The sequence below is a fragment of the Bombina bombina genome, chromosome 4 (assembly GCF_027579735.1).
Source record: "Bombina bombina isolate aBomBom1 chromosome 4, aBomBom1.pri, whole genome shotgun sequence".
NCBI lineage: Eukaryota > Metazoa > Chordata > Amphibia > Anura > Bombinatoridae > Bombina > Bombina bombina.
The window spans coordinates 112,749,605-112,766,204 of record NC_069502.1 but is presented as its reverse complement, the minus strand read 5'-3'; the positions used below and the strand labels follow the sequence as shown (position 1 = coordinate 112,766,204).

The 16,600-nt window shown below is 41.1% G+C and overlaps 1 protein-coding gene across 1 annotated transcript in view; it reads right to left on the bottom strand.

Annotated features, from left to right (window-relative positions):
* The window catches only part of RUNX2 (RUNX family transcription factor 2), a 287,535-nt gene that overhangs the window by 67,557 nt on the left and 203,378 nt on the right, over window positions 1-16,600 (bottom strand). The window contains exon 5 of the mRNA XM_053709598.1: window positions 12,129-12,233. Coding sequence (XP_053565573.1) covers window positions 12,129-12,233 — 105 coding nt within the window. The remainder of the gene's footprint in view (window positions 1-12,128; window positions 12,234-16,600) is intronic.

Sequence of the window (16,600 nt, the reverse complement as noted above, 5' to 3'; positions counted from 1 at the left end):
AAATATTTACAGTATATACACACTATAACACTTTATTAAAAGGGACACTCAAGTCAAAATTCAACTTTCATGATTCAGATAGAGCAGCAATATTAAACAACTTTCCAATTTACTTCCATTAATAAATGTGCACAGTCTTTTTATATTTACACTTATTGAGTCACCAGCTCCTACTGAGCATGTGCAAGAATTTATAAAATATATACATATATGTATTTCTGATTGGCTGATGACTGTCACATGATACAGGAGGAGTAGAAAGAGACATAACTGAAATTTGGCAGAAATAAATCTACTACTCATTTGAAGTTCAAACTTAGTGCTATAGCATTGTCTTTTTATCAATGCACTTACATATATGTCTATATATGTATACATATGTATTTATGTGTTTATATGTGTATATATGTCTGTAAATACATATATACACATATAAATACATAAGTATACACATATAAGGATATATATATGCACATATACATAAATAAACATGTATATTTATGTATCTCTATGTTAAAGCCCTTTACATGCCTTTTGATCATTTTTATTAGATAGTATTATTATGAGTGTACCTATACTTTGTAATGTATTTTATTATTTGTTTTGAGACACTTGTTTGTTTCGTGAAACAGTTAACCAGAGCTCTCATTTTAGGCATGGGCAACATTTTGGATTCGGCATTCATTTCCCAAAAGAATATGGCTGCAGGCAGCGGCATTCAGATTGTTTCTGGATTTGACCTCTGTGTGTTACTCTTTCACACTGATATATCCGGCACCAAAACAAAACAAATCCCAAACAAATCCCCAAATTTTAGGGGTTTTTTTTAAAGATACAAAACACCAACACTATAGATCTTCTAAAAGATGAAGACAAGATAAAGACTTACAGGCCCATTTATCAAGCTCCGTACGGAGCTTGAAATGCCGTGTTTCTGGCGAGTCTTCAGACTCGCCAGAAACACAAGTTATGTGTTTTGTATCTTTAAAGACCGCTGCTCCATAACCCTGTCCGCCTGCTCTGAACAGGCGGACAGGAATCGCCGGACATCAACCCGATCGAATACGATCGGGTTGACTGACAGCTCCCTGCTGGCGGCCGATTGGCCGCGAGTCAGCAGGGGGCGGCGTTGCACCAGCAGCTCTTGTGAGCTGCTGGTGCAATGTTAAATGCGGAGAGCGTATTGCTCTCCGCATTTAGCGAGGTCTTGCGGACCTGATCCGCAGTGTCGGATCAGGTCCGCAAGCCCTTTGATAAATGGGCCTGTTAGATTCCTAGTTGCCTTTGAGGTTGCAGAAGCTCATCGTGGCAAAGGCAAGATCATGTTCAAAATTCATTTAGCATTGCTTCATCTATATTTTATATTTTAGTGGCTGTTGCTTTAACATCTGTGGATAAGTGAGGTGCCCAATACATGATCTGTACATCAAACAAGAGCCGCTAGTAATACGGAATAAAAAAATACTTGCAAAATGGTTTATTTAAATGTATGTAATTGTATAATATCTGCATGAAATAGAATGAAAGCTGTCTAGTGCATGGGTCGACAAATCTGTTTAAAATTAGGAGCCAGACATACTTTTAGGAGCCAGAGAGTGGTATTTGTACATAGATCTATGGAGAATAACCCAATAAGTTAGGAGCCAGGGATAACATTCTAGGAGCCAGAGGCTCCTAGGCTTCTGGGTTTGTCGAACCCTGGTCTAGAGGAGCTGACCATGGGCATTCTGGGACATTCTAGAGCGAGGGCGGGATTTATTCTCTACACTTAGGCCCAGAATGTGAACTACATAAAGAATGTATTGCACTACTTGCAATATATCTAATCTACTGGTCTGTCTTGTTATCTCAAAGCTGACAAAGTCTTGTTTTTACTTTTTTTTAATTCTATTTAAAGGGATATTTTTTATTTCATTATTCAGATAGAGCATCCACTTTTGAACAACTTTTTAATTTACTTCTCTTATGATTTTTTTTTAGTTCTCTTGGTATCTTTGTTGAAAAGCAGGGATGTAAGCTTAGGAGCCTGCCCGTTTCTGGAGCACTATATGGCAGCAGCTTTGTAAGAATATTATCTATTTGCAAGAGCACTATATGGCAGCACTATTTCCTGTCATGCTCCAGATGACTACCTAGGTATCTCTTTAACAAAGGATATCATGGGAATGAAGAAAACTTGATAATAGAAGTAAATTGGAAACTTCTTTTAAATTATAACCTCTGTCTAACCCAAAAGAAAATGTTTGGGTTTGATATCCCTTTAAGTGTTTTTATATATGTTAGAATGGTGTGTTTTATAGAGGGTTACTTTATCATTTGTTTGTTCTATAAGGTTTTAAAGGCCGTTCTCTGAGGTCCGTATGCTTCACAGTGGAACTTGTTCTGTGCACTGAGAGATAAACAGTTACAAAATAAAAGGCAATGACTTGCAACTCGTAGATGCAACGAAGGGTTAATGCAAATAGCTGAAACACTGCAAACTGATTTTATTAAATCTAGGCCAATAATAATGTTTTTACATGAAAAGTGAGAAGTCTAAAGTCTTAAAAACTTCCTGGGTCAATTAAAAGTGAAGGTCAATTTGGATGAATTAGTGCCCGGTTTTAATAAACCTATTAAAAACAAGGGCACTTTAATTCATCAAAATTGACATTTCACTCCTTTTCTTCAAAAACGTACCTTTAAATCCTTAAAGCCGCTTCAGCGAGTCCCCCAGCCGTCGGAAAGCCTCTACGTCAGAAATTACGAATCCGGCTTCCTCCAATCACAGCTTCCCCCCCAGGGGAATCATGGCCTGATGCAACACCGTGATTGGAGGAAGCCAGATTCGTCATTTTGGACCCGCAAAGAGGGCTTGTGACAGGCGGAGGAAGCGCTGGAGCGGCTTTCAGGATTAACAGGTAAGTTTTTGAAGAAAAGGAGAGAAATGTCAATTTTGATTAATTAAAGTGCCCTTGTTTTTAATAGGGTTATTAAAACCCGGGCACTTATTCATCAAAATTGACCTTCACTTTAACCAAAGAAGTCTGTCAGTTTCTTTTATCCACCTATACAGAGGGTTACTTTATAAATCAGTGCAGAAACCAAGTTCATTCCCAAGCACAGGATGAAGGATGAAGAAGAATCGAGTAATGGAAATACAGGCTGTGATGCTCAATAACACAACTTTATTACTAAAATTACATTCCTAATTTTCCAGCAAAACATATTTCAAGAATCAAATTCGAAATATTCCTTTGGAAAAATAATCTTAAATCAAATAATACTATGTAGACTTAAAGGGACAGTGAAGTCCAAAATAAACTTTCATGATTTAAATAGGGCATGCAATTTTTAACAACTTTACAATTTACTTTTATCAGCAATTTTGCTTTGTTCTCTTGGTATTCTTAGTTGAAAGCTAAACCTAGGCGGCTCATATGCTAATTTCTAAATTTCTAAGCCCTTGAAGGCTGCCTCTTATGTGAATGCAATTAACACTTTTTCACCACTAGAGGGTGTTAGTTCATATGTGTCATATAGATAACACTGAGCTTGCGCATGTGAAGTTACCTAGGAGTAAGCACTGATTGGCTAAAATGCAAGTCTGTCAAAAGAACTGAATTAAGGGTGCAGTCTGCAGAGGCTTATATACAAGGTAATTACAGAGGTAAAGCGTGTATTATTATAACTGTGTTGGTTATGGAAAACTGCGGAATGGGTAATAAAGGGATTATCTATCTTTTTAAACAACAAAAACTCTGGTGTTGACTGTCCCTTTAATAGTGACTATTTGCCTGCTTGTGGGCATTGGGAGCTGAGGGTGCCCCCTAGCACAAGCTTACATGCCCTCTGCATATGTATTAACTGCAGTGCCATCTGCTAAGGAATGTATAAACAGCCTATGTACACTGCATCAGTTCCTCGGAAGAGTTGCACAACACAAAATGCCTCTCGATGTGTCATTTCCTGCTTGGCCATTTGCCCAGATGCTGACAGTCAAAAAAAAAAAAGTGGTCTGAGTGATTTGAGACTTGAAACTGAACTTCTCAGGGGCACATTCCTGCATTGCTTCATGCACTTGGTTCTCCCCAGCCCCCCATAAGAGAGAAAATATATCACTTACGTTAAGAGCAACAGTGCTGCGTTTTATACGAAGTTCCACCAAATTAGATCAACTAAATGAAGTCACTAATGCTCTAGTCAAAGCTACTGTTTCATATTATAATAATTATAAGTGTATATGAGCTAAACTCCTCCAGCTGTTTATTTTAAAAATAATACATAATTCTAACGGCAAAGTGTTGTTAAACCTGAGAAGGAATTCAAAATGGTCCTGAGAGCAAAGTAGAATCCAACATATCACTATACCTAGGATCATACTAGACAGATTAGTATTTGGTACAACAGCTGTTCTTAAAACAAGTACTTTTTTCTTTTCAGGCTTCTAACTAATACAGCTGTAGGACGCGCACTTATGGGCCAATGAACAATGGATACAACAATATGGTTGTGCACAAACATTTGTATTTCCTGCCAAGTTCAATACAAGTTTAAAGGGACATGGTATTGATGCAATGTGGATAATCAGAAGCTGTATTTGGCAAGTCAAATGTCTCTACAGAAATCACACTCCCCCCTACTCATTATCAAGGAGTATGCTTCCCCAGGCAGCATTAAAGGGGCAGTTGGGGGTTACACACAGTTGAATACAAATAATAATGAAATAATACAATTCTCTAACACTTTAGTGCATTTTCTATTTACACTTTTAAATATCTTTAAGGGAACAGAAAGCTGGATCTGGAGTAGGAATGAAAAAAAGGTTACGGTTTTACAGCCTTGACTGAGAGTATTATTACTTTCCTATCCCTTTAAACAGGTTTTACTCAACTGTTTGCTTAAGCCAGTAATATTTTTAACATATTTAAAAGGGACATTCTGATGCAAGGAATTCTGAGGCTATATTGCTCCAAAATAATCAGCAAAATAATACTACAATATACACTTCTTTTTTTTTTTTAACAATCTGACTTATTTATGCAGATGTGCAAGAGATGCCAATGTTGTAGCCTTACAAGCTTCTGATTGGTGCATATGCACCATGCACTCACTTTCCTGCCAAACAAGCTTGTGCACCAATCAGAGGCTGTGTATGCTCCAGAGAAAGAGGCATCATGACCAAGCAGCCTTTTAAAAAAAAAACGGATTTAAAAAAATTGCTTAGCAAAATATTCAGGGGGTACACAGCCCCATAAAAGTTTGTGCTATAATTTTCCTTTAAATGCACCTATATCATAGTTATAGTAAAGTTGTATTTATAAGGTCCTGCTAAGCGCAGCGTTACAAAGCACTGAGGGGCTGAGATTATGAATTCCCACTACATGAGATTTACAGTTTAGTAAGAATCCTACAAAGGGACAGTCAAGTTAAAGTTAAACTTTCATGATTAAGACAGGGCATGCAATTTTAAACAACTTTCCATATTACTTTGTTCACTTGTTATTCTTTGTTGAAAGCTAAACTTAGGTATGCTCATATGCTAATTTCTAAGCCCTTGAAGGCCACCTCTTATCTCAGGGCATTTTTACAGTTTTTTTACAGGTAGACAGCGTTAGTTTATGTTGGCAATATAGATAACATTGTGCTCACTCCTGTGGAGCTACCTAGAAAATCAGTAGTGATTGGCTGAAATGCAAGTCTGTCAATACAACTGAAATAAGGGGGCCGTCTGCAGATGGTAATCACAGAGGTAAAGAGTGTATTAATATAACCGTATTGGAGAATGGGTAATAAAGGGATTAGCTATCTTTTGAAACAATAACAATTCTGGAGTAGACTGTCCCTTTAAGGAAGACTTCTGCAAGTTCAGATTACGTTTCCAACAAGCAAACAAAGAAAAATGTCAAATTGTTTTATTATCTTTGTATCCTTTGATGAACGAGCAACAATGCACTACTGGTAGCTAGCTGCAAACATCAGTTGAGCCAATGACAAGAAGTATATGTGTGCTGTCAAAAATGAGACGTTAGCTCTAAGCAGTGCACTGCTGCCCCTGATCCTACCTTTGTATGCTTTTCAACAAAGGATACCAAGAGAACAAAACAAATTAGATGTAAATTGAAAAATAGTTTAAAATTGCATGCTGTAACTGAACCATGAAAGAAATAAAAAAACATAATTTATGCTTACCTGATAAATTCCTTTCTTCTGTTGTGTGATCAGTCCACGGGTCATCATTACTTCTGGGATATAACTCCTCCCCAACAGGAAATGCAAGAGGATTCACCCAGCAGAGCTGCATATAGCTCCTCCCCTCTACGTCAGTCCCAGTCATTCGACCAAGAATCAACGAGAAAGGAGTAACCAAGGGTGAAGTGGTGACTGGAGTATAATTTAAAAGATATTTACCTGCCTTAAAACAGGGCGGGCCGTGGACTGATCACACAACAGAAGAAAGGAATTTATCAGGTAAGCATAAATTATGTTTTCTTCTGTTATGTGTGATCAGTCCACGGGTCATCATTACTTCTGGGATACCAATACCAAAGCAAAAGTACACGGATGACGGGAGGGATAGGCAGGCTCATTATACAGAAGGAACCACTGCCTGAAGAACCTTTCTCCCAAAAATAGCCTCCGAAGAAGCAAAAGTGTCAAATTTGTAAAATTTGGAAAAAGTATGAAGCGAAGACCAAGTTGCAGCCTTGCAAATCTGTTCAACAGAGGCCTCATTCTTAAAGGCCCAAGTGGAAGCCACAGCTCTAGTGGAGTGAGCTGTAATTCTTTCAGGAGGCTGCTGTCCAGCAGTCTCATAGGCTAAACGTATTATGCTACGAAGCCAAAAAGAGAGAGAGGTAGCAGAAGCTTTTTGACCTCTCCTCTGTCCAGAGTAAACGACAAACAAGGAAGAAGTTTGGCGAAAATCTTTAGTTGCCTGCAAGTAGAACTTGAGGGCACGAACTACATCCAGATTGTGTAAAAGACGTTCCTTCTTTGAAGAAGGATTTGGACACAAGGATGGGACAACAATCTCTTGATTGATGTTCCTGTTAGTGACTACCTTAGGTAAGAACCCAGGTTTAGTACGCAGAACTACCTTGTCTGAGTGAAAAATCAGATAAGGGGAATCACAATGTAAGGCTGATAACTCAGAGACTCTTCGAGCCGAGGAAATAGCCATTAAAAACAGAACTTTCCAAGATAACATTTTTATATCAATGGAATGAAGGGGTTCAAACGGAACACCCTGTAAAACGTTAAGAACTAAGTTTAAACTCCATGGTGGAGCAACAGCTTTAAACACAGGCTTGATCCTAGCTAAAGCCTGACAAAAGGACTGGACGTCTGGATTTTCTGACAGACGTCTGTGTAACAAGATGGACAGAGCTGAAATCTGTCCCTTTAATGAACTAGCTGATAAACCCTTTTCTAAACCTTCTTGTAGAAAAGACAATATCCTAGCGATCCTAACCTTACTCCAGGAGTAACCTTTGGATTCGCACCAGTATAGGTATTTCCGCCATATTTTATGGTAAATCCTTCTGGTAACAGGCTTCCTAGCCTGAATCAGGGTATCAATAACCGACTCAGAAAAACCACGTTTTGATAAAATCAAGCGTTCAATTTCCAAGCAGTCAGCTTCAGAGAAGTTAGATTTTGATGTTTGAATGGACCCTGTATCAGAAGGTCCTGTCTTAGAGGTAGAGACCAAGGCGGACAGGATGACATGTCCACTAGATCTGCATACCAAGTCCTGCGTGGCCAAGCAGGTGCTATTAGAATTACTGATGCTCTCTCCTGTTTGATTTTGGCAATCAATCGAGGAAGCAGCGGGAAGGGTGGAAACACATAAGCCATCCTGAAGTTCCAAGGTGCTGTCAAAGCATCTATCAGAACTGCTCCCGGATCCCTGGATCTGGACCCGTAGCGAGGAAGTTTGGCGTTCTGGCGAGACGCCATGAGATCTATCTCTGGTTTGCCCCAACGTCGAAGTATTTGGGCAAAGACCTCCGGGTGAAGTTCCCACTCCCCCGGATGAAGAGTCTGGCGACTCAAGAAATCCGCCTCCCAGTTCTCCACTCCCGGGATGTGGATTGCTGACAGGTGGCAAGAGTGAGACTCTGCCCAGCGAATTATCTTTGATACTTCCATCATTGCTAGGGAGCTTCTTGTCCCTCCCTGATGGTTGATGTAAGCTACAGTCGTGATGTTGTCCGACTGAAACCTGATGAACCCCCGAGTTATTAACTGGGGCCAAGCCAGAAGGGCATTGAGAACTGCTCTCAATTCCAGAATGTTTATTGGAAGGAGACTCTCCTCCTGATTCCATAGTCCCTGAGCCTTCAGAGAATTCCAGACAGCGCCCCAACCTAGTAGGCTGGCGTCTGTTGTTACAATTGTCCAGTCTGGCCTGCTGAATGGCATCCCCCTGGACAGGTGTGGCCGATGAAGCCACCATAGAAGAGAATTTCTGGTCTCTTGATTCAGATTCAGAGTAGGGGACAAATCTGAGTAATCCCCATTCCACTGACTTAGCATGCATAATTGCAGCGGTCTGAGGTGTAGGCGTGCAAAAGGTACTATGTCCATTGCCGCTACCATTAAGCCGATCACCTCCATGCATTGAGCTACTGACGGGTGTTGAATGGAATGAAGGACGCGGCATGCATTTTGAAGTTTTGTTAACCTGTCTTCTGTCAGGTAAATCTTCATTTCTACAGAATCTATAAGAGTCCCCAAGAATGGAACTCTTGTGAGAGGAAAGAGAGAACTCTTCTTTTCGTTCACTTTCCATCCATGCGACCTTAGAAATGCCAGAACTAACTCTGTATGAGACTTGGCAGTTTGAAAGCTTGAAGCTTGTATTAGAATGTCGTCTAGGTACGGAGCTACCGAAATCCCTCGCGGTCTTAGTACCGCTAGAAGGGCACCCAGAACCTTTGTGAAGATTCTTGGAGCCGTAGCCAATCCGAATGGAAGAGCTACAAACTGGTAGTGCCTGTCTAAGAAGGCAAACCTTAGATACCGGTGATGATCTTTGTGGATCGGTATGTGAAGGTAAGCATCCTTTAAATCCACTGTGGTCATGTACTGACCCTCTTGGATCATGGGTAAGATTGTCCGAATAGTTTCCATTTTGAACGATGGAACTCTTAGGAATTTGTTTAGAGTCTTTAAATCTAAGATTGGCCTGAAAGTTCCCTCTTTTTTGGGAACCACAAACAGGTTTGAGTAGAACCCTTGTCCTTGTTCCGACCACGGAACCGGATGGATCACTCCCATTGTTAACAGATCTTGTACGCAGCGTAGAAACGCTTCTTTCTTTATCTGGTTTGTTGACAACCTTGACAGATGAAATCTCCCTCTTGGGGGAGATAATTTGAAGTCTAGAAGGTATCCCTGAGATATGATCTCTAGTGCCCAGGGATCCTGAACATCTCTTGCCCAGGCCTGGGCGAAGAGAGAGAGTCTGCCCCCTACTAGATCCGGTCCCGGATCGGGGGCTCTCGGTTCATGCTGTCTTTGGGGCAGCAGCAGGTTTCCTGGCCTGCTTGCTTTTGTTCCAGGACTGGTTAGGCTTCCAGCCTTGCCTGTAACGAGCAACAGCTCCTTCCTGTTTTGGTGCAGTGGAGGTTGATGCTGCTCCTGTTTTGAAATTCCGAAAGGGACGAAAATTAGACTGTCTAGCCTTAGCTTTGGCCTTGTCTTGAGGTAGGGCGTGGCCCTTACCTCCCGTAATGTCAGCGATATTTTCTTTCAAACCGGGCCCGAATAAGGACTGCCCCTTGAAAGGTATATTAAGTAATTTGGACTTAGAAGTAACATCAGCTGACCAGGATTTTAGCCACAGTGCCCTGCGTGCCTGTATGGCGAATCCTGAGTTCTTAGCCGTAAGTTTGGTTAAATGTACTACGGCCTCCGAAATGAAAGAATTAGCTAGTTTAAGGACTCTAAGCCTGTCCGTAATGTCGTCTAGCGTAGAGGAACTAAGGTTCTCTTCAAGCGACTCAATCCAAAATGCTGCCGCAGCCGTAATCGGCGCGATACATGCAAGGGGTTGTAATATAAAACCTTGTTGAACAAACATTTTCTTAAGGTAACCCTCTAATTTTTTATCCATTGGATCTGAGAAAGCACAGCTATCCTCCACCGGGATAGTGGTACGCTTAGCTAAAGTAGAAACTGCTCCCTCCACCTTGGGGACCGTTTGCCATAAGTCCCGAGTGGTGGCGTCTATTGGAAACATCTTTCTAAATATTGGAGGGGGTGAGAACGGCACACCGGGTCTATCCCACTCCTTAGTAACAATTTCAGTTAGTCTCTTAGGTATAGGAAAAACGTCAGTACTCGCCGGTACCGCAAAGTATTTATCCAACCTACACAGTTTCTCTGGTATTGCAACAGTGTTACAATCGTTGAGAGCTGCTAAGACCTCCCCTAGTAGTACACGGAGGTTCTCCAATTTAAATTTAAAATTTGAAATATCTGAGTCCAATCTGTTTGGATCAGAACCGTCACCCACAGAATGAAGCTCTCCGTCCTCATGCTCTGCGAGCTGTGACGCAGTATCAGACATGGCCCTAGCATTGTCAGCGCACTCTGTTCTCACCCCAGAGTGATCACGCTTGCCTCTTAGTTCAGGTAATTTAGACAAAACTTCAGTCATAACAGTAGCCATATCTTGTAATGTTATCTGTAATGGCCGCCCAGATGTACTAGGCGCCAAAATATCACGCACCTCCCGGGCGGGAGATGCAGGTACTGTCGCGTGAGGCGAGTTAGTCGGCATAACTCTCCCCTCGCTGTTTGGTGAAATTTGTTCACATTGTACAGATTGACTTTTATTTAAAGTAGCATCAATACAGTTAGTACATAAATTTCTATTGGGCTCCACCTTGGCATTGGAACAAATGACACAGATATCTTCCTCTGAGTCAGACATGTTTAACACACTAGCAAAAAAACTTACAACTTGGTTATAATCTTTTTTAGCAAAAAAAAACGCACTGTGCCTCAAAGAGGTACTAACGATTAAATGACAGTTGAAATAATGAACTGAAAAACAGTTATTGCATCAAACTTTAAAACAACACAACTTTTAGCAAAGGTTTGTTCCCATTAGTAAAAAAAACAACACTAATTAAATTTGTACATAAGAAAACAAAACAACGTTTTTTATACACAGTCACTATAAAAATTCTCACAGCTCTGCTGAGAGAATTTACCTCCCTTCAAAGAAGTTTGAAGACCCCTGAGATCTGTCAGAGATGAACCGGATCAAGCAGGAAATATAAAAGTAGCTGACTGGAATTTTTTTGATGCGTAGCAAAGAGCGCCAAAAACGGCCCCTCCCTCTCCCACACAGCAGTGAAGAGAAACGAAACTGTCACAATTAAAGCAGAAAACTGCCAAGTGGAAAATAATGCCCAAATATTTATTCACACAGTACCTCAGCAATGTAAACGATTCTACATTCCAGCAAAAACGTTTAACATGAGAATAGTTATTAAAAGGATTAGTGACCTTTAACACAGTAGTTCCGGTGAAATACCATCCCCAGAATACTGAAGTGTATACATACATGTCATTTTAACGGTATGGCAGGCTTTTCTCATCAATTCCATTCAGAAAATAAAAACTGCCACATACCTCAATGCAGATTCATCTGCCCGCTGTCCCCTGATCTGAAGCCTTTACCTCCCTCAGATGGTCGAGAACAGCAATATGATCTTAACGACTCCGGTTAAAATCATAGTAAAAAATCTCTGTCAGATTCTTCCTCAAACTCTGCCAGAGAAGTAATAACACGCTCCGGTGCTATTTTAAAATAACAAACTTTTGATTGAAGTCATAAAAACTAAGTATAATCACCATAGTCCTCTCACACATCCTATCTAGTCGTTGGGTGCAAGAGAATGACTGGGACTGACGTAGAGGGGAGGAGCTATATGCAGCTCTGCTGGGTGAATCCTCTTGCATTTCCTGTTGGGGAGGAGTTATATCCCAGAAGTAATGATGACCCGTGGACTGATCACACATAACAGAAGAAAGTGGGTTTCATATCCCTTTAAACAAAAAAATAAACAAAATAGGCAAAACGTTGCTCTTCAGAGCTGCGTAGATGGGATAAGCAATGTGGTACTTACGCCTAGGTTCCCTTGGACCATCCACCGTTACTTTTATGGCCCTGTGGTAGGTGGCAACTTGAGGTGGGTTTGTGAATACGGTTATAGTCAACGTGAAGCTCTTTCCTGCAACAAGACAAGAATAAGACATGAGATGATGTTTACTCACTTGCTTCATTGTCAACAAAAAGCTACACTCCTAAAAGTGTCACCACTTAATCCAGGGGACAATCCACAGCTCTCACATCTGATTTAAAGGAAGCTAATATATCCAAACTCAAGTAGCTTGTGACTTATAACGACATATTCCACTCCTCAAAGACAATTTTAAGCAGCATTAAAGGGATATGAAACCCAAAAATGTTCTTTTGTGATTCACAGAGCATATCATTTTCAAATATTTCCAATTTATTTCTATTATCAAATTTGCTTTGTTTCTATGATATTCTTTGTTGAAGAGATACCTAGGTAGGCATCTGGAGCACTACATGGCAGGAAATAGTGCTGCCACCTAGTGCTCTTGCAAAACTGCTGCCAAATAGTGCTCCAGAAATGGGCCGGCTCCTAAGCTTACGTCTCAGCTTTTCAACTAAATATACCAAGAGAACAAAGAAAAATTGATAATAGAAGTGAATTAGGAAGTTGTTTAAAATCATATTCTCTATCTGCATCATTAAAAAAACAATTTTGAGTTCCATATCCCTTTAATGAGACATGAAAGTAAGAATTAAACTTTCATTTAGATTCAGATAACGCATGCAATTTTAAGAAGCTTTTCATTCTCTTGCTAAAAGCAAACCCAGGTAGGCTCAGCAGTAGCAATGTACTACTGGGAGCTAGCCGCTAATTGATAGCTGAACTGATATGCCTCTTGTCATTGGCTCACTAGATGTGAGCAAAGTCCCAGTAGTTCATTGCTGCTCTTGGGCTGATTTTGACAGCGTAATAATACAATTCTCTGACAGAGTATTTTCTTTTTGCGCTTATGCCTCTTTATTTGTGCAACTCACAAAGCCAAGGATGTGTGTGTGTGTGTATATATATATATATATATATATATATATATATATATATATATATATATCTGAGCTATGGACACGTAGTCTGGCAGGTGGCCAGTTATAGTAATACATAGGGCTTTATTTATTATGAGGTGCATGCCCCGATCGGTTGCAGGCTCGCTCATGTGAGCCTGTAAGTGATATTTATGAAGCAGCTACCTTAACTCTCTCCGCCAACTTATAGCTGGCAGATGACAATAACCCTGGACTCATTCAACCAAGGTGATTGACAGGCACTGCTCTCATACAATCGGTTGCACTAGGGCAGGGGGTGACAGGACGGAACTGCACAGCCAACATGTGAACCTTGTCTGTCCACAAATTGATCAGTCTTGCCCATAAAGTATAAGTAAATAGTTAGTGCTCATGAAAACTGGTCATAAAAGGAGAGAGAGAGAGATAGAGAGAGAGAGAGAGAGAGAGAGAGAGAGAGGAGAGACAGATAGAGAGATAGATAGAGAGAGAGAGAGAGAGAGAGAGAAGAGAGAGAGAGAGAGAGAGAGAAGAAGAAGAAGAAGAAGAAAGAGAGAGAGAGAGAGAGAAAGAGAAGAGAGAGAGAGATAGAAGAGAGAGAGAGAGAGAGAGAGAGAGAGAGAGAGAGAAAGAAAGAGAAGAGAGAGAGAGAGAGAGAGAGAGAGAGATTTAGAAGTAAGCCGGCAAAACAATCTTCAATTAAAAAGTCCAAATTTATTCAACAAAATTAAAAGGAAATGTAACAAACAACATAGGTAGCAGTTTAATCTGACATGTTTTGGCCTGTGGCCTTAATCATAGACATAATTAAAACAATATGTGCAATTAAAAAACAGAATTTATGTTTACCTGATAAATTACTTTCTCCAACGGTGTGTCCGGTCCACGGCGTCATCCTTACTTGTGGGATATTCTCTTCCCCAACAGGAAATGGCAAAGAGCCCAGCAAAGCTGGTCACATGATCCCTCCTAGGCTCCGCCTTCCCCAGTCATTCGACCGACGTAAAGGAGGAATATTTGCATAGGAGAAACCATATGATACCGTGGTGACTGTAGTTAAAGAAAATAAATTATCAGACCTGATTAAAAAACCAGGGCGGGCCGTGGACCGGACACACCGTTGGAGAAAGTAATTTATCAGGTAAACATAAATTCTGTTTTCTCCAACATAGGTGTGTCCGGTCCACGGCGTCATCCTTACTTGTGGGAACCAATACCAAAGCTTTAGGACACGGATGAAGGGAGGGAGCAAATCAGGTCACCTAGATGGAAGGCACCACGGCTTGCAAAACCTTTCTCCCAAAAATAGCCTCAGAAGAAGCAAAAGTATCAAACTTGTAAAATTTAGTAAAAGTGTGCAGTGAAGACCAAGTCGCTGCCTTACATATCTGATCAACAGAAGCCTCGTTCTTGAAGGCCCATGTGGAAGCCACAGCCCTAGTGGAATGAGCTGTGATTCTTTCAGGAGGCTGCCGTCCGGCAGTCTCATAAGCCAATCTGATGATGCTTTTAATCCAAAAAGAGAGAGAGGTAGAAGTTGCTTTTTGACCTCTCCTTTTACCAGAATAAACAACAAACAAGGAAGATGTTTGTCTAAAATCCTTTGTAGCATCTAAATAGAATTTTAGAGCACGAACAACATCCAAATTGTGCAACAAACGTTCCTTCTTTGAAACTGGATTCGGACACAAAGAAGGCACGACTATCTCCTGGTTAATGTTTTTGTTAGAAACAACTTTCGTTTAGTACGTAAAACCACCTTATCTGCATGGAACACCAGATAAGGAGGAGAACACTGCAGAGCAGATAATTCTGAAACTCTTCTAGCAGAAGAAATTGCAACCAAAAACAAAACTTTCCAAGATAATAACTTAATATCAACGGAATGTAAGGGTTCAAACGGAACCCCCTGAAGAACTGAAAGAACTAAATTGAGACTCCAAGGAGGAGTCAAAGGTTTGTAAACAGGCTTGATTCTAACCAGAGCCTGAACAAAGGCTTGAACATCTGGCACAGCTGCCAGCTTTTTGTGAAGTAACACAGACAAGGCAGAAATCTGTCCCTTCAAGGAACTTGCAGATAATCCTTTCTCCAAACCTTCTTGAAGAAAGGATAGAATCTTAGGAATTTTTACCTTGTCCCAAGGGAATCCTTTAGATTCACACCAACAGATATATTTTTTCCATATTTTGTGGTAAATTTTTCTAGTTACAGGCTTTCTGGCCTGAACAAGAGTATCAATGACAGAATCTGAGAACCCTCGCTTTGATAAGATCAAGCGTTCAATCTCCAAGCAGTCAGTTGGAGTGAGACCAGATTCGGATGTTCGAACGGACCTTGAACAAGAAGGTCTCGTCTCAAAGGTAGCTTCCATGGTGGAGCCGATGACATATTCACCAGGTCTGCATACCAAGTCCTGCGTGGCCACGCAGGAGCTATCAAGATCACCGATGCCCTCTCCTGATTGATCCTGGCTACCAGCCTGGGGATGAGAGGAAACGGCGGGAATACATAAGCTAGTTTGAAGGTCCAAGGTGCTACTAGTGCATCTACTAGAGTCGCCTTGGGATCCCTGGATCTGGACCCGTAGCAAGGAACCTTGAAGTTCTGACGAGAGGCCATCAGATCCATGTCTGGAATGCCCCACAATTGAGTAATTTGGGCAAAGATTTCCGGATGGAGTTCCCACTCCCCCGGATGAAATGTCTGACGACTCAGAAAATCCGCTTCCCAATTTTCCACTCCCGGGATGTGGATTGCAGACAAGTGGCAGGAGTGAGTCTCCGCCCATTGAATGATTTTGGTCACTTCTTCCATCGCCAGGGAACTCCTTGTTCCCCCCTGATGGTTGATGTACGCAACAGTCGTCATGTTGTCTGATTGAAACCGTATGAACTTGGCCTTTGCTAGCTGAGGCCAAGCCTTGAGAGCATTGAATATCGCTCTCAGTTCCAGAATATTTATCGGTAGAAGAGATTCTTCCCGAGACCAAAGACCCTGAGCTTTCAGGGGTCCCCAGACCGCGCCCCAGCCCACCAGACTGGCGTCGGTCGTGACAATGACCCACTCTGGTCTGCGGAAGCTCATCCCCTGTGACAGGTTGTCCAGGGACAGCCACCAACGGAGTGAATCTCTGGTCCTCTGATCTACTTGTATCGTCGGAGACAAGTCTGTATAGTCCCCATTCCACTGACTGAGCATGCACAGTTGTAATGGTCTTAGATGAATTCGCGCAAAAGGAACTATGTCCATTGCCGCTACCATCAAACCTATTACTTCCATGCACTGCGCTATGGAAGGAAGAGGAACAGAATGAAGTATTTGACAAGAGTTTAGAAGTTTTGATTTTCTGGCCTCTGTCAGAAAAATCCTCATTTCTAAGGAGTCTATTATTGTTCCCAAGAAGGGAACCCTTGTTGACGGAGATAGAGAACTTTTTTCTACGTTCACTTTCCACCC